Source organism: Athene noctua, chromosome 1 (genome assembly GCF_965140245.1).
Source record: "Athene noctua chromosome 1, bAthNoc1.hap1.1, whole genome shotgun sequence".
Classification (NCBI taxonomy): domain Eukaryota; kingdom Metazoa; phylum Chordata; class Aves; order Strigiformes; family Strigidae; genus Athene; species Athene noctua.
In genome coordinates, this window is record NC_134037.1 from 233,688,022 (window position 1) to 233,709,678 (window position 21,657).

Here is a 21,657-nt window from a genome sequence, read left to right on the forward strand (position 1 = left end):
TATTTTGAATTCTGTGTTCCTGCCAGATGCTTCTGGGGCAGGTGACTGTGAGAAACAAAACCCTGTGTGATCTGGGAGGTGTGGATTGTGCAACAGTCTGCCTTGCTTGCATCGTGAAGTTTCCATTTATGAAGGTGATAGTTGGGTAAAGGTGATGTTAAGGATCATATATCACTTTTTTCTACATAATTGAAATTTTTTCATGCTTAATTCTCTTCTGATATTATGTGTGTAATGAAGTAATTCTTCAGAGGAGAGACATTTTGATTTAGGAGACCTGAAGGCATCTGGTCAGACTGAGGCTTTATTTTCACAATTAAAAGAGAAAAATAGTAGTGGGAGTGGCATGGGTTTGGATTTTTTTAACCATGGTAACTGCGTGGGTAGCGCTGGCAAAACAGTGAAGACAAGGTATTTTTGTTTTGCGCTGAGGTAAACTTGCTGAGGCAAGACCCGGATCTCTGAGGCTGACCTTGTGTTTAGTTTCCCTAGAGGTAAAAATTTTTCTACCTTACTCAGCAGTGACAAACAAACTTGGAAACTTGAGGCTGTAAAACCAGCTTGGAACTAATCTAAAATACAATATTATTAACCTTGCCTGTGTCTTCATTTCTGTTTATGAGCTGTTATTTTGCAGTGTGAAACAAAGTTACATGGGTGTTGTCTAGTAATTTTTAATCTATTTTTGCCTTTCTTTTAGATCTGTTTTTAATTAAAGTGCATACATGTGGGATTTTTGATTATGCTGGATATAATGTCATCTCTGAAAGCAGGCTAGCATAAGATTTTACAAGACTTAACTGATGGAGAGGCCTGCTTTGAATTTGACTTTGATCAGAGGTGAAGGAATTTGGAGAGTTCATAAAGGTACTGAATGCGTCTTTCGTATTCCTCAGTCTAAGTCTTGTTAACATATGGGGTTTCCTTGAGTTAAATGGACGCAGCTGAATAATCAGTCTTCTCCAAGGAAATGTTTTTGTTTGTTTTTTTTTCCCCTACAAAAAAGCATGTTTGCTCTGTAATATCTCTGCATAGCTGCTAAGGAACATTAGAAATGAATGTAAAGATCGATATATTCAAAGACTCATATTGTTGAGTATCAGGGAAGAACTACCCAGATTGTGTCATGTAAAAATGCACAAAAAGCAATTTATTGATTTATTAATGTGAAGTAATTGGCAATCAGGGAACTGTATGCTTAGGGCTGATATCAGGAATAGAACAGATTAACCAGAATATTGGACCATTAAGAAGTGTACGAAACATCTACAAATAGCTAAATATTTTTCACAACTAATCATGAAAAGTTCCAATCCTCCTCTTCCCTCACACAGTTATTGGCACACAAGCTCCATGGACAGTGTGGGTTACAAGCAATGCTTGCTCTTCCACGACTGTGAGTTCACCTAACTGCACACACCTCTTCCTGGAAATATGGATGTTCCAGTTTTTATACCTGCTCCCTACATGCTCCAAATCTGCAGGCTAGGGGTAAAGTTCCCCCCCGCTAAGTCGCATAGCCTACCTGAGCCATGGATCCCCTCCCAACTGTCACTGTGCTGGTTGAAGTGGGGCTGCCTCTGTCTTCGCTGGGGAGGCTGCTTCTCAAGGCATGGAGGAGGTGGTGATGCTGGTGGGGTGATTTCTCCATTGTTCAGTCAGGCTTTGGTGATTGCTCTGGTTGCCATGATGAGGTTCCTTCCTCCATTATAAATGGAGCATGAATGTTTGTCTTTCTATTCAAGCTGACTCTTCCTTTGTTTCAAAAGACTCTTTGTAATTTCCCAGTTATTGTTCAATCATTTTCAGAGTTGTCTTTTTAGCATTACCACTTTTTTGACAGAATACTCTCTCACTTTTGGGTGTTCCAGTTGCATGCTGTTTTACCCTTATGTTTCTGGTTTTTCAAGTGTTGTCATCCAGGCCATTTGCTAAGGATGGCCATATGGGTACCCTCCCATTGATATTAACCTTAACATAGTTTTATCTGTGTGGAACATTAAGTTATTATATTATCAATTTATAAGATAATTAGTATTGCATCTTATTTAGCTTTCTGTGCTTAAGTGATTATTTTGTTTTAAATAGTACATTTTTGGTGCATGCTTAGTAGTTCCTTGTGTACATCTAACAATTTAACTCTGTCGAAAGCGTTATGTACAGGGGAAAAAGGCTATTTTGTAATTTTACCTGTCTGAAGCCAGTTATAGCTGTGGTAATTGAACCACACTCAGTTTTCTAGCTGCAGTTAGGAGTAACATCTTCATTTGCAGTTCTGTTGTGAGACCTTATTTTTTAGCATGTTAAGTATGTTGTCCTCTGAGGTACAGTATTTCAGGTTGTTAGTGGATAGCGAGGGTCTCTCTTCCTGCGGTTATTTTATACCCAGTTTTTTCAATGATGTAAAATATGGGGCATGGCTCTGGCTCTTTTAAAATGTTTTAGTCCACTTTACATCTCCATAAATGCTTTTATAGCAGACTGATTTGAGAACCTCTTAATTAACCACACAGCTTTTGTGTCCTCCTTTTGACGTTGTAGTTTGGGAATGAATTACCAAAGTAATCCACTGGGGTTTTTCTTCCCCTATGCTTTAATATGCAAAGTGTTCATACACGCTGAGTTAAAGACAGATTGCTGTGATTTGAAAGCCTCTTGGACAGCAATTTATATTGTAATTGCTTATACCTGTAGGCAGACTTTTTTTCAAAGCACCATATATCCTTTTTTAGTGATCTTAAGCTTTGAAATCACTGAAAGTAGAGTTTGGTCTGCTAAACTACCTAGGCCCAGATCTTCAACTGTTTTGGCATTGATTAAAATCAGTAACCTAAGTGCCTATCTGTTTAATAAATTTTCAGGACTTAACAAATTTTCACAAACTTTTGAATCTGCTTTGTTGTCATGATAATTGAATAAATAAAACTTAAAAAAAGTAAAAAAAAATTATATCTTTAATAGATTTTTTTCTATCCTTCAGAGACAGTGTGTTTGTAGCCTGTTAGTTTGCTTGGGTTTGACCACTGTATATATTGTTTTGTGCTGTTGTGCCCAGAGATGAGGGTATTTTGCGTTGGTTGAGGAAAGTGTTTGTATTTGGCACCTAGGTTGCTTCTTGACTACTGTGTTGATTTATGATTAGTGTAAGAGAAATACTGCTGGACTCTTGAGGGCTAGTAGCTTAAGTCCATTATGTATGAGGAGAAGGTGGGAGAGCACGTTTTCTACAGGCTTCACAAGGGAAGGCTGTGGTGTGGGATCTTACTGCTGTCCACATCTACTTAAAGGTGGGAAACAGAGACAGGCACTCTCTTCTCAGAGGTTTACAGTGAGGGGTCAAGAGGCGCATGAACACAAGTTGTAAGGAGAAATTCCGGTGGCTGTGAGGGTAGTCAGTCATTGGAGCAGGTAGCCCAGCAATGCTACAATACCTGTGTCCTTGGAGATGCTCATAATGCTTTAGCTCAGGACCCTGTACAATATGATGTAGTTGGCCTTACTTTAACCTGGAGGTTGGACCAGGTGACTCAAGAGGTTCTTTACAATCTAAATCAGTCACTGATTTTATGCAACATATGTATGTGATAGATATGAAATCCTGTCTTTGTTTAATGTTATGAAATGTTTGTAAGTGGGTTTGAAACAGTTGCATTTCACCTAAATGCATAATTTATTTCTATAAAACATTTTATTCATACTGTCTTTATATGTGATATACTTTCTTTTTACGTCTCTTAGGCAACACTAAATGTTTTGTGAGTAAAAAGACAATTGACATCTGGTTTGGAGTTATTTTTTCCAGATTGATCAAGTTGCATGCCAGATAGGCTTAGTTTTACTTTGTTAAGCATTTTCCTCTGCTGATCTGCAATAAAGTCATTATGTATAAAAATAAGTATTTTAGATACATGCTAGGTAGCGTTTTACCTGAAAATAGATTTGGCAACAATTGAATTTAAATTATTTCAGACCTTGTTAGCATATGACCTTTTGAAAATTGTTCCTGATTTTAATGCTTTAGATTTTTACCAACCATTTCTCTTGAAAAGCTTTACAAAAATTCATCATCCTTCGTAGGGCTGTTGTGAGGTTTACATTTTTGTCACTTGTTGCTGAAAAAATTTCTGCAGAGGATTGATTGACTTTGCCCAGAATTACCAGGCAAGTAGTCTTCTGTCAAACCAATTTCCTCTATCTAGGTTATGATTCCCTCGGAGAGAAGAGCATCGTATGACTAAATTATCATAACGTTTGAGCCAAAGGAGGAAGAAAATGGCAATAGTTATGCTTGAGTGCTCTCGTGTTTGCAGAATGGTGAATATATGTACTAATGTGGTCGCAGTGAAATACAGTCAGTGAGAGTCAAAGCTCAGATGTAGTGAAATCAAAGCACCTTTACTTCTTCGTGGGAGCTCAGATTTCATCTGTTAAATTCTCTACCAGCATTGTGCTTGAAAACCATTGGCCCCTTAAGTTAGAGCCAGGTTCATCATCTTCATAGATGCAGTTGGTGGATTAATTGAATAAAATGTGTTTTGCTTTATCACATGTAATTTAAGGAGAATTTTGGAGAAAGCACCTCAACAGCTCAACTAGAGATTCAAGCGATATAAGTGCTTTTTTTTGGCTCAACTGCAGTCCTGTGCTGGAATCCCACAAATCTGGGAATTTTAGCATATGACTTCATGTATTGTCAGATGTTTTGAAAAGACATCCTGTCAGGAAGGTGTCTTATTTAGTACTTTCTGTAACCTGCCCTTCATTATCTGGTGGAAACAATAATTCTAACTGGGATCTGCCAGCTTTGTGAAGAAAGGCAGGTGGGTCACATTTTGTTCTTTTGGTATGGTTTTAGTTGTCTGCTTGTAAATCCAGTACTGTGTAACTTCATGACATTCTGAATGAAACACTGGATGATGATGATGATGATTATTACTGTAGAACATCGTTCATGTAGAATTTAGTAAGGTGTACTAGAGAACTGTGCCTGTGAACTTCTGTATGTTACACATCTGCTCTGTGTAGTGGTCTACCTTTAGATTTAAGAACTTTTCAGAGAAGAGCTAATTTGGTCTGTGTAACATGTTAGTTATTCATATAAAGTTAACAATTCTTCTGTATGTGGATGTATTTTTTTTAAAATACTGATGTGCCCCTAAAACAATACTGTTTATTATCTTATTAAATGAGTATATTGCAGGGATATGAAGAAACTGGTTTTCCAATCTATTTTAGGAGGCTGCATATATGTTACCTTCAAACCAAAAGCTATTGTTATATTGACAGCTTGGCTGTAGCCATTTTCCATTAGAAGTCCTATCTCTTTCCATTTATCTGTCATCTTAAAATATCAAGCTGTCACACATATAAAACTTACTGTGTTAAAAGTCTTGAAGTATATTAAGGCATATTAAATGTCTACTTTAGCCTTAAAATAATTTTGACATTGAATTTTAGAATTCTGTATACCAGGTTTGCTGTGCAGATGGCATGGTGAAATGGCAAAAATATGATTTGTGCACTGAAATGGCAGGTAGTAGCTTTTTGCTTTCTGTTGTTGTGTGACTAAGGGACTATGGTAAATCAGTGAACTTTAGTCAGTAATCATAATGTATTACTGTCAATTGACAGTTTTAACAAAGCCATTGCCCTGAATTTTTGCAGACTTTAACTTCATATGAGCTTTTTATATCACGATGAAGGAGAAGAGCTTGTAGCAGTAGCTGTTGCTTAGCCCAGTAACCTGTCTCAGTAGCCCACAGTATGTGCTTAGGGAAGAGTACCACCTAGTCTAATGTGTGTTCTTACTTCCCCAGAACACATGGCCCGTTTTCAAAATTTTGCACCTGAGGGACTTCATGAGGCAGAAGTGTTTACTTTGTTTTTAAATCCTCAGTGGATATTTCTTTCAGAAAGCTTGTGTAGTTCCTTTTTGAATCCCAGTGAAGAGATCCATATTTTGTTTTGTTTTTAATTTGTATTAGAGACAGTTGAATTATCATTCTCAACTGCCTATACTTGTTCCAGCCCTGATTTTGGCTCTCATATCCCTTCCACTAGGTTATCTCCAGCCTGAAGAATCTGAAACAATTCAATCTTGCTCTTTATGAAAATTGTTCCAAAGCTTTTATTATTATTTCTTACTCTTCTTTGGCTTTCTTAGTTCTGGCCATATTCTTTCGGTAAAGGGGCTGACAGAACCACATGCAGTCTTCAAAATGGAACGTTCTATGGATTTACATGGTGGCATAGTTGTTTTCTATTTAATCTGTTCATGCTTCCTTTCTTGCTTGCTTTTCTGAATGTTTCAATTACTTTTACAATTGATACTGAGCACTGTGCTGTGTGCTGCTCCTTCATAAACTTCTTATAGCTCAAACCCTCTATACTCTGAAGGAACATACAGTTCAGAAAAAGGAGGGGAAAGTGTCATCCAACTTTTCTTACTGAATGCCTCTTTAGTGTATGGAAAAACGTTAAGCATACTGCAAACAGTGCAAATGTTGTAACAGTACTTTCCATTTTTCTGGAACCTTTATATTCCACTCTTATTCTGCATTGTTGGATGAAGATTTTATATTCCCATGCCTTAAAACCCATTATTTGATATGTTAAATTAGATACCCGCCATATGCATTATTTTAATACTTCATTCATCTTCCTGTGTAGTACTGGCTGTGCAGTGTCACAATGTCATTTGACAACACTTAATTTGGCCTTTGTCTTTATAGCTATGAGAAGTATTATCAACTGTGTAGTTGTAATGCTTAACTAGGTCATGAGCTAGCAGGCCACTATTTGACTTAAAGAATGCAAACAGAATTACTGACTTACCAAGAATATACATATATATATATACTGTTGAACAGCTGTTCTTCAGTTCTCCCTTTGATCAGGACAGAATTACTTTACAGCTTGCAAAACAAACATAAATAGCTGAGCTCATTTAGAAAGATAAAAGCTTCGAAAACCTCTTAGATCTGACCCCGATAACTTTATCATACCACCTTCTTATTCAACTAATGCCCTTTTTTCATCTTGTAGTTCTGGAGGAATAAAGTTGAAGGCCTAGGGATCTCCTCTTTTACTGAATTGCGTGCGCACACAAAATCCCCTTATTGATTTGAATGATTTCAAATAAGGGGAATGTTGAGGCAGTCCTAACTTTTCTCTGCTCTGGAACTAAATTTATGGAGGATAAACAAATTCTTTTTCATCTGGTGGTAAAAGACATTGCTGAAAACAATGTAGGTGGAAACTTTTCAATTGTAAGATTAGACTGAGCTGGAATGACAAGAAAAATCGCTATTATGTGCAGTTTCTTCTCATAAAGTTTTTAAAGTTTATTTCTTAATTTAGATTCCTAAACTTGTGTAGAACAATTTGTATTGGATTTCTGTGATAGTATTTTTAATTTAAGTACTGTATAAGTAAAGTTTCAGTTTTACGTAGACAATAGAGTAACTCAAACATTCTATTTGGGACTCCCAAGTTAAAGCACCTTAGATGTTTGGGCACATTTGATGCCAATATAGTTTGAATTTATTCTGCTGCATTCAATTGTAATAGGTACTTTGTCTAAACAACTTCACACCTCCTGCAGCAACGGTAGGGACACTAAAGTTTGTTTTCTATAGGGACTAAATGGTACATTACAGGTTTTATTTATGAAGCTCCTTGTTTGGTGGAGAGTAAAAAGCAGTATGTTTTGGATATACATAGTACACTTCAATAGATGAACTTTTAGTACTGTGGAAATAAAGCTAAACTTCTGTTGCATATTATTAAGTTCCAGATGTCTTTTTTTGTTGTTGTTGTTATTACTTTGCTTGTACTGAATTTAAGCAGTATCAGGAACTTCTATCTTCTTTACTTGAATTGTTGGTTTGCCTTAAGTGTTTGCTATAGAATATATGCTTAAGCATTGAAAGCAACAGCTGAGACAGTTCAATTGTCTGTGAATAAATGTATTTACAGTATTACTAATAATAGCACAGTTAACATTTTTCCCATATAAACTCAGTCTTTGAATAGACTTGCACAAGAAGTTCAAAAGTTTTAGAGTTGGAAACTATGTATCTTAACAGTCTTGTTTTCATTCTTGTATATCAGATACTGATTGTAATCTGAAGGCATTTAAAAGAGGCTGAAATAAATTTTTAATTTTATTTTTTAATTTTAGGCAACTTCCCTGGTTTTCAGACTTAGGTTAGTTTGCAGTGTTCTAGGAAAATATTAATGGACTATGCTGCTCTATTGAAAATGTTTGGGTAATTGGTGGTGAGTTAAAAAACTGTCCTGAAGAGGAATCAGTCATTACAGTGCTGGTATGAAGTAAAAAACAAGAGTGCTGTGATATGTAGTTATGTATATATCAAAATGCAGCTTTTTTTAGACCAAGAGTGGAATGAAAATCTCTTGACCTCTTGCCCTGGTATGTATGTCCTTGAATGATATATCAGAGTTCCAGACCAAATTACAAACTAAGTATGAAAAGTAAATTCTGTAAGCCCCACACATTGGGGCTTTACATCTTTACAATTCCTTGGCCTTTCCAAACTACTTCAGTTATTTGCATTTTTTTGTTGTTTTTTAGTTAATGTACCTGTATAAAAGCCCTGCTAAGAAATTGAAAAATGGATAATTATTCTAACTCTTCAATAAAACAAAACTTAAAAATATTATATTCATTACTGGTAAGATGAATAATTCTCTCTTGGTAGAAAATAAACCAAAAGTTGACCAGGAATTCACATTGAGTTAATTAATTGTATTAGTAACAGTTCAGGTGGCTGGTAGGAAAACGTGGAGAACCAAAGTCTCTGGCTTGACATATTTGGGAAGTTGCTATGGTGTGGATAATACTAGGTGTCACATAAACTTGGTCAGGAGGGTGCAGCCAAGGAATCTAGCCAAAGCAAACTGGAGAGGATTTGTGTAGAAATTTGGGTAAGCAGATGCTGTGGATAGTATAAGTGAATTAGAGAAGAAACATTTTTAATTCTGAAAGACAGTGTGAAGTCACAGAACTTTCTTTGACTTGTGAAAAGTATTCTAGATTCTTAATTAGAATTTTTTTTACCTCATCCGTGTCTTGGAAAGAGGATAACCACTACTTTATCCATATCATGCAAACAGGGTGGTAATTTAGAGCCCAGTCTAAAATCAGGAGTATTTTTCCCTTGTTTCATGAGGTTTTTTTACTGAACTCTTAATCTGAGTATAGTATGGATTACTTGTCAATCTGTGTTATCCTTTTCATGTTCATATTACCCAGAGAGTGATTTGGTTAACTTGTTAGTGAACTTTACAGTTCACTGAGCATTGCAGTGGAGTTAGGGAAATTTATAGTTCACTGAATTTAGGACAATGAAAATTGTTATTATGATTTATAATCAGTATATCAGTTCCTTGAACACTATTTTCACAATTCAGTGCAAGATTAGTCGTGTTGTAAGGTCAATACTGGAAACCCATGTGAAAGCAAAGGGTATAGTTCCTTATTCAGCTGGATTTTCTTGGAAGTACTTAAGACCAGAAAGCTTCTAAAACACCTAAAAAGTTTATATTAAAGTCTGGAAATACATTTTGAAGTGATCTGCTGAACTTTTGCCAGCTGCCTTGGTAGTGCAGAGTCTTATGCATAGAAACTGTAGGCATTGGAGTTCATTTATCTTTTACAAGTTTTTGTTTATAATACTTTTTAAAATTAATATATGACTTGCTTAAATATTTGAAGGACTTGAAGAAATCCTGAAAGGCACTTTAAAGTGCTGCTTAATTATTTTTAAGTGAATTTAAAGACTTAAAATATTTCTAGTCTGTCAGAATTAGGCTGTGAAAGCTGCTGAAGAACAATGAATGAAAGCTACTGAATTGTTTGCTTTGTTGGCTGTCAAAGAAAGGCTATATTTCTTATCTGTTATACCTTTTAATAATCATGAGAGAGATTTTGTGGGGTTAGTTGTGAGTTTGGAAGATACTGTTGCTTAGTGACCAAGTTTCAATAAGCTGTACTGGAAGTTGTATGCTGGTGCAGAACAGTAAGGACTAAAGAGCAGCTGGAAATGACAAGAGTTTACCACATGCAAGTAATTTGACAATCTGTATACAAAGAATGCAGAAACGATTTAAAAAATGTAGACTGCTCCTGATGGTAATAAATTCCCTTGTCTACAACTAGAAGCAGCTTGCGGCAATTCAATGATATGCTTTTTATCAGTTGCTTTATGTTCATATGTCAAAGGAAAAGAAATAAAGTATATATTAACAGAGATTTCAAGAAAGTATTTCTGTGCTTGAGGAGATGTTTTTCTGCATTCACTTACATATATTATATCTGTAATAATGATACTTAGAATATTATAGTATAAAGAGTTAATATGTTCGTGAGACTGGTGCTTTTGAGAGTGGGTTTTTTTAACCCATGTTTGTTTTTAAGTGTAGCATATGCGAGGATGGAGATTTCCTCCCCCTTATTTTCTTCTTCCAGTCAGTGAAGAACTGTTGTAACAGTTATTTAATCTGAATTGAAATTAATTTTCTTTTAAAGAAAACCAAAGCAGTTTGGGTGCATTTACACTATGGTAATATTTACTGAAGCAAAAGTATAATACTTAAAATGACTAAAAAAAGTCCCACCTTCAACCAGCCTTTTAATAGCTACTTAAAATAATGCAGTCTTATTTGTAGAAGGAGTTCTGTTTCTTCTAAAACATACCTGTATGTTGTAATCTTTATTTGTTCAGGTTTCCCCTGAAACAGATGCAGTTAACACTGAGTTCTAGGCCACCATATTACTAATCCAGGAGAAGATGATAATACTTTCAGCTTTAAGACATTGTCTTCTAGCATTCAAAACCTGAAAAATGGATGGTGGTGACTTTGCGTTTTTTCCCTTTACTGTCAGTAGCATGGAATAATATAGGAGGATAAACTCTTAAAAAAACCTACTGAAATGGAAAAAAGTTATCTGTATGCATTACAGATCTGAAGTAGAACTGAATTCAGTGGACAAAACGCTCCTGTTCTGTTACTGTCTCTGAGGCTTTTTGTAATTTTTTTCAAATGAAAAAGTTAAACTGTTTTTATGTCCTTGGAAAAATAAAGATTTGTGAGTTGGTGAGTACTGGCTGCATTGAACGTTCTCCTTCTGAAGGAAAAGCAGCAGAACCCTGACTCTGCCTTCCCTTCCTGTCAAAGGCAGTGATCTCACAGATCTTATAACAACTCCAATTGAGTAATTTCTTGATCCATGGCCCTGAAATCTTTTTAAGTGTTGTGTCTTACATGCTGCTGAAGATCATTTTTTCACTGAAGCTAAGCAAATAGAGGTTTTTACACCTCTGAGTGCTGTTATTCCCTCTTCCTACTTTGTGTCTTTAACATATGCAAATGTGGATTACAGCAGGACTTCACTGTATTTTTTGCTATAATGTGCAGTGTTCTGCAAGAAGTTCTGCAGTTGCATGATGAAGGGGATGCTAGTCCAGGTCTGTGTCAATCTCTTTCTCCTCTTACCAATGTCCTCTTTGATAGCCAGTATGTTCAGTGAATTGATAGCGTGCCCATGTTACCTAGTTTCTGTGCCGCAGTCTCTAAAGAGGCTACACTCCTCATGTCTGAAGGAGTTCCCTCCTTCCTCTGTGCATGCTAGAATTTGTTCCCCTTTTTAAAAAAATATTTACATATAAATCCAGTCTATATAGGTAATTAATAAATAATGTTCTTGGAACTTGACTACAATGTTTAGACTCATAACTTACTTTGCCTCTTTGCAGTGTTTTTTCTTGTTTTTTCAGTAAGAAATTAGTAGTGAGATAACAAATTAGTCTGACGGAAGTTGTTGAGGTTGTTTGTGTGGGTTCTATTGCATTGGGAAAGATGCAACATGAAATGGGACGGCTAGTGCATACCTCTGAGTCACTGGCATTGACTGGGAGTTGTTGACAAATGACTGATATAATTTCACGTCAGATTATCCCACAAGTGTAGTGCCCACATTCTTTAATAAAGTAAGTTTAATCAAGCCATACTTGGTTCAAGAATTTTTATGGTGTCAAAGTTTAAATAAACCTCTTTCTAGAGGTTTAAACCTTAAAATAAGCCTTAATAACTTTTTTTTTATTTTTAAAAGAGGTTTATTTAACCTCTAAAAAGAGCTTTGCTAGTGGAAAATGTAAAGAACTGTATTTTGTGTTCATGACTAAGGTATGACTGATGTATTAGTGGGAAGGAAGGATGTGGGCAAGATTGTCTTCCGATGCTTGACAAAAGCAGACCTAGGAAAACTTGGTAACAGATGGTAGTAAGCATATGTTTCCAAATAATTCATTGGTAAAGGTGGCCTGGTTATTGTCTTAATTTACTTAAGTGTCATAACTTTTATCTTTGGAATTACAATTGAGAGTTGTAATGACAGATATGCTTAAGCTTGCGTAACACTTTTCTGTTACAAACCTGTTATAGAAATTGATGTTGCTTACAGTTTTCTTGTGAGCAAAAACTTATTCGGGTTTTTTTTGGTGGTTGTTGTTTCTCTGATTTCTTCTTTAATTTCAACGGAGGTAAGTAACTTATTTCTGAGACAGGAAATTTTCTTATAGAAACAGTATTTTCTAGTGTCAGGGTTGTTTGTTTTCTCAGTGTCATGTTTTTAAGCACTCTTTATTTCTTTGAGGTGAGAACGTGGACTTGTGACAGCACTCAGGGTATATTTAGTGTTGGAAACATTTATTGATCTGTGAAGAATGGTCCAAAAGAAAGGCAGATGAATATTTACAGAGTAAGTGAAGTGTCTGCTCTAAGTTACGAGTTCATCACTTGTAATTAGTAAAGGGAGAAAACTTGCCTGTGACACGTAAAGATGGTCACAAGATGACAGTATGACAAATCTTAAACATCTGATTTTGTCCTGAGGCTGTATCAGAAGATGTATTTAAACAGGGACTAGAAATTCTTAATGATGCTATGCATGGCAATGGTGTAACATAATCCTTTTAGGAGTGTTATGTCCCATTCATGTTCAAGGGAGATGACTTGAGACTGAAACAGGTGCAGAAAAGGTCTCCTTGAATGGTCAGGAAAACTGTAACAGAAGGAAACTAGAAGAATCTGTCTTGTTTATTAGTCTTGCAGAAGAATGACTGTGAGAAGATATTGTTCTCATGAATATATCACATGAAAAAATGGGGGAGGACAATCTTTGTCCTTAGCCTTACATATTCATGTGGATGGTTATACAAGTGGGCTGTAGAATAAGAAAAAAGCCTCCTGCATGTAAGTTATTGGAGAGATCTATGGGAGAATTTGTTATCTACAAATATTTCTGGGAAAAGACTTCAGATAATAAAGCAGACCTTGACAGAATATATCTTAAGCTTGCTGGTATTTAAAAATCTTGAGATGCTTGATTTAAAAGCATAAACTAACGTTTTAGCAAAGGTTTAATAAATAAGCTTTTAACATTTTCCATTTGCTAGAAGAGGATAGTATATAATAGATACGTCTGTTCTTGGCCAACTGTTAAAAATAACTTTTTGTGAAATCAAATACTGTTGTATATAGAAATCAGATCAACAGATACTTTATAGCACAACAGTTTAGTATATCTTGCACAGTGTATATAACTTTGTGATAATGTAGTCTTTTGAGTAACACCTTCAGTATATCTGCAGGTGTGCTGGCAGAGGGCTCAGCAAGAGCCACATTAGAAGCTTTTTTGTTAGGGTTGATTTTCTGTTATCTGTGTCAATCTTGAATAAACAAACTTCAGAGATGAGACTTTCATTAAGTAAGCATAGGAAACACATGGGGGTATGTGGTAATGCTATCTCCAGAGAAGGAATTGCTTGCTGAAATGATTCATCATTTCTGGATAATCAGAGCCTTTTTTTTTTCATTCTTCCCCTAGAAGTAGAATATATTTATAATTGTATATTTGCTAGTGAATCTCTTTAGAGTTCTTAAAAGAATGAGTTGCCTATCCAAATTTCTGAAGAGCTGGGGGAGAGAGAAAAGGGATGAGAGCTGAGAAGTATATGCATTAGTCACAAAGAGTTTTGGAAGAAGTCCAACTGAAAATTTTAGAGGTTCTTGTGAACTCCTGTGCATTTTTTTTTTTTTTTTTTTGAGTAAAGAGACTGAATTGGGAGTGAGTCATATAAAAATGCAAGACTGTTGCTTTTCTTATGCAGAAAAAACCCCATGTAACTTGATCAGAATACCATGCAATTTTCTGATTAAAACCACAGTTCTCTCATTAAGTATAACCTCTTCTTACTGGGCGCAACTAAAGTACTTGATAGTCAGATACTGAATCATGAACATGAACTTGGTAAGAGTCAAAGACCTGATAGAATTAGTTTTAATATTGTCTGAAAGTTGACAAAATTGGCTAAATCACCAGTGGATCACTTTAACTATCTGTATATTAATGAACTTGTTGAGGGTACAATTAAAAAATATCAGTCAGGATGTTTTGGGAATATAGTTAAAAGTATCCATTATTGAATCAGTTTTGCAGTGCATTAATGACTTCAAAATGGTATTAAATCAAAATTGCTGATTTAGAGTTCATGGTACCAGCGGAAGTTTAGCCACTGAGTAGTAGCAGTGGTAGTATAAGGTTAGCAGGTTCAGCATCCCCACTGGTGGAAAACTGTTGAAAATGAACAGTTCATTTTATAGTAAAGATTTTTAAATGTTTACACTAGATAAACAAACCAAGCCAAGAAGTACTTCATAAAAATCTTATGCACTTTCTACTGCTACAGTTGGAAGTGTACTCCCGTAATCTCCGAGTTCTAGTCCCGAGGCTTTTACTTTGATTCCTCCTTCCACAAAACCTGATCTGTATTTCAGCAGCATGTGTATCGAACTGTTATTTGTCACTGATCTGAGCAGGTTCATAGTTTGTACAGCAAAGACTTTTTTTCTTCTGACAAAGGTAATTTAACCCCAACTAACTCATTAAGGCATTGTTGAATTTTATCAGCCTGAAGAAAGCTGATTGAGTAAACTTTTTTTTTTTTTTTTTTCCAAATACCAGTAGCATACACTGCAGTTACTGGACTTCTTAAATCTAAGATCTAATAGGTCTGGTTTACACTTTCCTTCTACTCATCAGGCTACGATAACTAAAGGGAAATAATGCTGTCTGCTCTTCACAGGACTCCTTATTACTACCTGTTAAGGGTCTCACTTGGGCCTGAGTAAACTAGACATTGAAGCCTCTTCAGGATTAGACCTCAGAGTAGGTAGTTCTTTACATTTTGTTCTAATTATTGATGGGGAGGGCATAGTGAATTAACACTTCCCTGTCCCTTTCCCACTTTATATGCAACCTGTTCTGTGTCTGTGCTAACCCATTGTTGCCACATTGAGAACACATTAGCCATCAAGCAAAAAGGAAGATGCAAGGTAAGATACACATAAAAGCAGAACAGAATTCCTTCAGAATGAAAACTCAGTCCAAAGTGATTCTTACAGAAAAGTATCACTGTAATACTTAACATGTAAGATGGAAATTAGTCCTCCTGAAAGGTAGTTTGAAAAGAATATTAATAAGGAAGTAGAAATGAATCTGCACTAGAACCAAGAATTGTAGGCTGGGCTTTGTAGGCTGTATAGATGACCATTAGTCATTTTGTGCATTTCAGAAGACTGAAGCATGTGTTGTCATTGTGCCCCGTCTGTCCCATGTCATGTGTGTCATCTGTTCCCCACCCCCCCTGTAAAACAAAATGACCAAAATTAAACCAGAAGGAAGCATTCCTTTTTCCCTTCAAAATGCACATTGCTACGCAGTTGTTGCATACCAACAGCACTGATGTTTACCTGTGGCTGCAGACTGACCCACAAGTGCCATTGATTCCTGTTGGCTTATTCCCACCTGTGTTCCCCAGCAAGTATTATGGCCAGTGTAAGGTAGTTTCTGCCTGCCCAGTCACAGGCACTGGATTGTTTATAAGTAGAGGGTGTGTGCGTGTTTTACTTCTCCCCACATTCTTTTTTGCAATCTCGGTATCTGATATCTCTCATCTTAGATGTTAGATTAAAATCCTGATGTAAACCATGACTTGTTAAAACAAGTGAAAAAACACAAAGTTGCATGTGTTATCCATCAAACCCAGCCCCTCCCTTGACTGAAAAGCATCATACTGGATGAGATATCTGTTTTGGTTTTGTTTTCCCCAAAGATGGCAAGTTTCTTTGATTCTGAGGGAAAGAAAAATGTGAAGGTTGAGAAACATTATTTACACTTAAGAAAAAGTCATGGGAACAGTTACATAGGAGAGGGATTTACAGGTCTATAGTTGCATCTAGGTGGTTTTTAGTTTGTTTGGGGTTTTTAGTGTTAGAGACACTAGGTACTGTGCTTATTTTTCTTTCAGTTCAAGGAAGTTCTATTTATTTATTTATTCACATACACCACCACCACCATCCCCTCCCTACCCCTTAACTCCCATCTAGGAATAGCCATCCAATTTTTGGTTATTTACTACAATTTCATTCGTTTATTCCAGGATTTTCTTTCTTGGCACCTCAGTCTCTGGTAATGTTTTCAGAGACTCATGTTTTGTTTAGAAGTTTGAAGTGGTTTTTAGCCCTTTCTTTCAAATGTTGTACCTCCTGTGTAATAACCATATAATTAGTTCATTGTTTAAGGATGTGCTCAATAGTTTAAGTCAGCTTTTATGGTACAAAACAGATTTGTGTTGATAAACTGTCACAATTATGTTGTGCTAACTTCAAGAACTATTACTGGATAAGTACATGAATAATGTAAATAAGGTAGATTAACCCTGGCATCTGTGGGAGATGGGCAGACAGAAAGGGAAGTCATTAGATGAGTAATACTCTGCTTTCTGTGTCACTGTAAATTAGCATCAGGTAGCTTTTTCGTGTCTTTGCCCACATGCCTTTGCTATATCCAAAGATCAAATAACTTCCGTTCTTAGCAAATTTTTCTACAGAATGTGAGACAGTTCATGTATAAAAATGAATTAAAGATAAACAGATCTAGGATTTTAGTCTGTCAGGTGTGAAAAATACTCATCTTCAGAGTGCAGGCAAGTGAGCTACTTCACAGAAACTGCTTTATGTGCTACTTCTACCAGATGGTAAATGTGAGGTAACTCCTCTTTGAGCAGGTCACTGAGGCAAATAATATATAGCATAAATAGTGTCCTCTCTTTACAGCCTGAAGAATATTAATAATAATAGCCATTAAAATAGAGAAAGAAGTGAAAAACAAACTTTGAGATTGCATTCAGTTTTTTCCTTCTAGTAGTTATGTCTGTGGGCTGGAAAAGGTTGTAGACCACTAGATTACATCCTGCTGGTGTTGAGTGCATCATGTGGAATTCCTCCATGGAAGCAGAAGCTATTATTTCCAAAGTAGACAGCTTTAAGAAATGAGATCTCTGTGGCTGAAGCAAGAGATTTGTAATAGAAGACTCTAGAGTATGTCAGTGTAGGGATCCCCCAGCATCTTTGGGATAGAATGTAATTCATGTTTTTGTTTCACATCTTTCCATGTTCTCCAATAGGTGGAACTAAGTTGCTTGACTGAAATAAAGTTGTGTGCCTGTGTGTTTATATACACACATATGCAGTTTACACCTTTTTGAACTATTGTTTTGAATTTGGTAAAAGATGTGGTCACTATTCTTTCACAAAAGAATTTCATAATCCAAGTCTTAGTCCTGTGAGAAGTCTCTAATACACCTGTCCCTTTATAGCCCACAGTTTACCTGATCTCACAGCATTCCATGCTAATAATTAAAGCATATCTGGCTGAAGCTAATCTTGAGGACTTTTCAGTATCAAGCTATACTTCTAGGTTTTGTTTCCACAGAGGAGCCAGGGAAGGTCCTGCTTTCATATGAGTGGGTGTTCACTGTTTTCTTTCATGTGCCAGTATGAACAGCTTTAAGCAGACAAAGTGAAATATAGTTTGATACAGTAAAGGTGTTCAGCTGGATAGTGTATGATGTGAACACTACAGGTTTTGTTCCTCTATCAATCTATTATAAAGGCAGAAAATGATGAACAGTTTTTAAAGTTTTTATTTGGGTGAACTTTTCTTCTTACTGCTACTGTGTCTGAGAAAACACCTGAAATACTTAAATCCTGCTGAGGCTGACTAGTACAATACTGAAATGATACAATCCGTTGATCCTTCTTAGGGCTGGTTGTTTATTAAGGAGTGAAAATTAATGACTTGTATCCTTCCTCTTGTGCGGAAGGCATAGGAGAAGGAGGAATGCTTCATGGCCCATGAACTGGGTTTCATACCACATGTTATTAAAGGTCATGCTCTTGATTTTGCTGTCTGATATTCTTTTCCATCTCATGACACAAGTGTTTGGGTGCCTGTATTGAGTTTATGTGGCAGGATTTTGGTAGCAGGGGGGCTGTGGGTGTGGCTTCTGTGAGAAGACACCAGAAGCTGCCTCCATGTCAGAGCCAGTTACAGCTGGCTCTGAGATGGACCCACTGCTGGTCAAAGCTGAGCCCATCAGCAATGCTGGTCATGCCTCTGTGCTAACTGTTAAGCAAAGGTAAAAAATGCTTTCTCACATGACAGTTGTGTGAGAAAGGAGTGTGAAAAATGTGAAACAGTCCTGTAGACACAAGGGTTGGTGAAGGACGAGAGAGGGAGGAGGTGCTGAAGCAGAGATTCCCTGCAACCCGTGGAGAAGACCATGGTGAAGCAGGCTGTCCCTCTGCAGCCCGTGGAGGACCCCACAATACAGCAGGTGGACATGCACAGAAGGAGGCTGCAGCCCCTGGAGAGCCCACACTACAGACCAGCCTCCTGGCAGGAGCTGTGGCCTGTGGAGAAGAGCCCACATTGGATCGGTCTGCTTCTGCAGGACTGTACCCTGTGGAGAGGACCCATGCTGGAGCCAGGGAAGAGGAAGAAGTGGCAGAGACAAAGTGTTTATGGACTCTCCACAACTTCCATTCACTGTTCTGAGCCACTGGGGGAGGTGCGGATCAGGGGAGGAAGTAGGAGAGCAATAAGTGAAGTTGAGTCTTGTAAAAGGGGTGTGGAGGAAAGGTAGTTTTAGTTTTGTTATTATTTCTCACTGTCCTGGTCTGTTATAAATTGGCATTAAATCAGTTTCCCTGAGTCTGTGTTGCTTGTGACAGGAATTGGTGAGTGATCTCCCTGCCCTTACCTTGACCCATGAGCTTTTACATTGTTTTCTCCCCCTGTCCTGCTGAGGAGGGGGAGTGATAGAGCAGCTGGCTGAGCACGTGGTGGCCAGCCAAGATCAACCTACCACAGTTCCAAATGTGTTTGGACCTACATGGAGATGGGCGGGAAGAACCCATTTGTTTTATAGTATGCTTTCAGCGAGTCTCATGCACTTCCACACCAGGTTCATCTTCATGTAAACAGACCCCCCCCTCAGGAACCATTTTTTCTGCCAATCTTAACCCTGAAATGTTACTGTCCTAAAATGGAAGAAATAGAAGATAAGGGAGAAATTTAAATGAGGCAGACTGCTCTATTAACCTTCTGTTTATTCTTCCAGAGTTATGATACTTTTTCCAGCATGTTTCTTGCAGAGAAATTTCCTTTTGTGGTCTTGGTATTGGAATGTGCCATGGAGCTAATCATGAGAATATGTTATGCTTTTGCTCCCTTCTTTCCCCACTGTATTTCACACAGAGGAAGCAGAAGACCCTGAAGTGACATTTGCTCAAAGTTTTGGTGTCTGGGAGAGCTAGCTTATGCTGTTTGATTGCTTCAGGCTAGTTGGTATACTACCTGAGAAATGTAGGATGCACATTTCTTACACCTGGCTGTGCTTTATTGGGAGGTTACTGTGGTGGGGGCCCCAGAGCTGGACACAGTACTCCAGGTGGGGTCTTATGAGGGTGGAGTAGAGGGGGAGAATCACCTCCCTCAACCTGCTGGCCACACTAATCTTGATGAAGTACAGGACCTAACTTTTAATTCTACTTTTGCTGTACTACAGACAGCTCAAGGATACCTCACATTCTTACATCATCTGAAGGAAGACTGGGGAAAAATACTTCAATGTGACTATTTTAGAATAGACTTTTTTTATTATTGTAAGGGATTGACCCCATTAGAAACCAATGTATATATTCCTGCAGTAATGGTTGCAACTGAGTAGCCTCACTTGTCATATTTGAAAACTGTGGGCAATAGGTTCATAAGAGCGCCAGGTAGATTATAAAGTGTACCTTCCTATTTCTGTCCTTTCCACACGCTGTGGATGGTCTCTAAAAGAAGGAAACCGTTACAGAAACACCATTACAGGGTGTTGACCAAGTCTGTGAGATCAGGCCCCCCTCTAGTGGTAACACCTCTGCCAGATTCTACAAGATGCTGTTCTCAGCCTGTTGATTTCCTTCAGTTCTGTGTTATTATTTGTCTCCCTCTAAACTCCACATTTAGGTCCCCTCTGATAACTGTGGTGAATATGTATGATAACTATTACAAGTGTTACTTTGACAAGTAATAAATTGGATTCATTCTGACCATCAGTGATCCTGAGAAGACAGTGTTGTGTTGTATATCACTACTGTTAGCTCTTTAACTTGCCCGTGTGTTATAATGCTCTGTCAATACATGGAACAGGGAAGAATCAGAGAATTTACATACAAAGTGGTAAAGGAGAAACTATTAATATGTTAAATCATAGTAATGATAAGAAAAGTGGATACTAAAGTACATGTATGATCACTTTGAAATTTGCTACACCTGTAGTGTAATCTTAGTTTGTGACTCTGAGGTGAAGATTTTTAATGTTAATGTTAAATTAACAATGGAAGACAGATGGAAAGGGAGAATATGCTGACTGCTTCAAAAAGTAGTGCTTAGCAAGTGTGTGAAACAGCAGAGTTGCTTCGTAGTATGTTCAAATATTTTTCTTGCAACGTCTCTACATTTTTATGTCCAGCTGTCTGGGATAGATGCACTTTCTACATGTTTTGAGTCAGCAGTTGTACATCTAGACTGGATAGTGTTGATCAGTGTCTAAATGTTGTAATTGAATCCGTAATGATGACTTTCTTGGGATTCGGCATTGTAGCTACTTTTTTCTCAATCTGTTACAAGTTGTAGTTTCAGATTGAAAAATCTTGAGTCCATGCACTACTGTGTTACATGTTTTCTTATATGGAAGCAGAATTGTTTTTATTTTATTTTGTGTTCTTTGTCTTCTGTTACTTGTTCTTCTGTCTGCTAAATAGCTTAAATAGAAATGTCTCTTAGTGAAGAAATGCCGTGCATTCCTGTGGCATAATTGTCATGAACAAACCAGAATGCATTTGATGCCAGAATTAGTAGAGGTCTTTGCTGCCTCTTTTTTTGTTCGTGTAGTATCACTGTCAGTAGAAGTTGCTGGGTACAGTAAAAGCTGGCTGTACATCCATGACATCATTTGTTGATATTGGCAGATAGAGAGGGCAGGTAGTTGAGACCAAGTATGCCACTGTAAGAGATATTGACAAGGGGTAGGGCATGTCTTAAGAGTATATAGCACTTTATAATTGCATTACAGTGTTTTAATGACTAGTATATAGTCTACAGAATGATGCATTTTACTACCGTTTAGGGGGAAAAATTAGGTAAAGGCTAGAATGAAGTAATTGCTTCCTTAGAGAGCA

At 37.0% G+C, this 21,657-nt stretch overlaps 1 protein-coding gene across 7 annotated transcripts in view; it reads left to right on the forward strand.

Annotated features, from left to right (window-relative positions):
• Nucleotides 1-21,657, forward strand: part of LRCH1 (leucine rich repeats and calponin homology domain containing 1) — a 134,127-nt gene that overhangs the window by 39,056 nt on the left and 73,414 nt on the right. Inside the window, exon 1 of one of the 7 annotated variants that reach the window (XM_074912913.1) lies at nt 762-867. The exons of the other annotated variants lie outside the window; for them this stretch is intronic. Coding sequence (XP_074769014.1) covers nt 804-867 — 64 coding nt within the window. The 5' untranslated portion in view covers nt 762-803. Of the gene's footprint in view, nt 1-761; nt 868-21,657 lie in introns of those variants that run through there. 7 annotated transcript variants of the gene reach the window in all.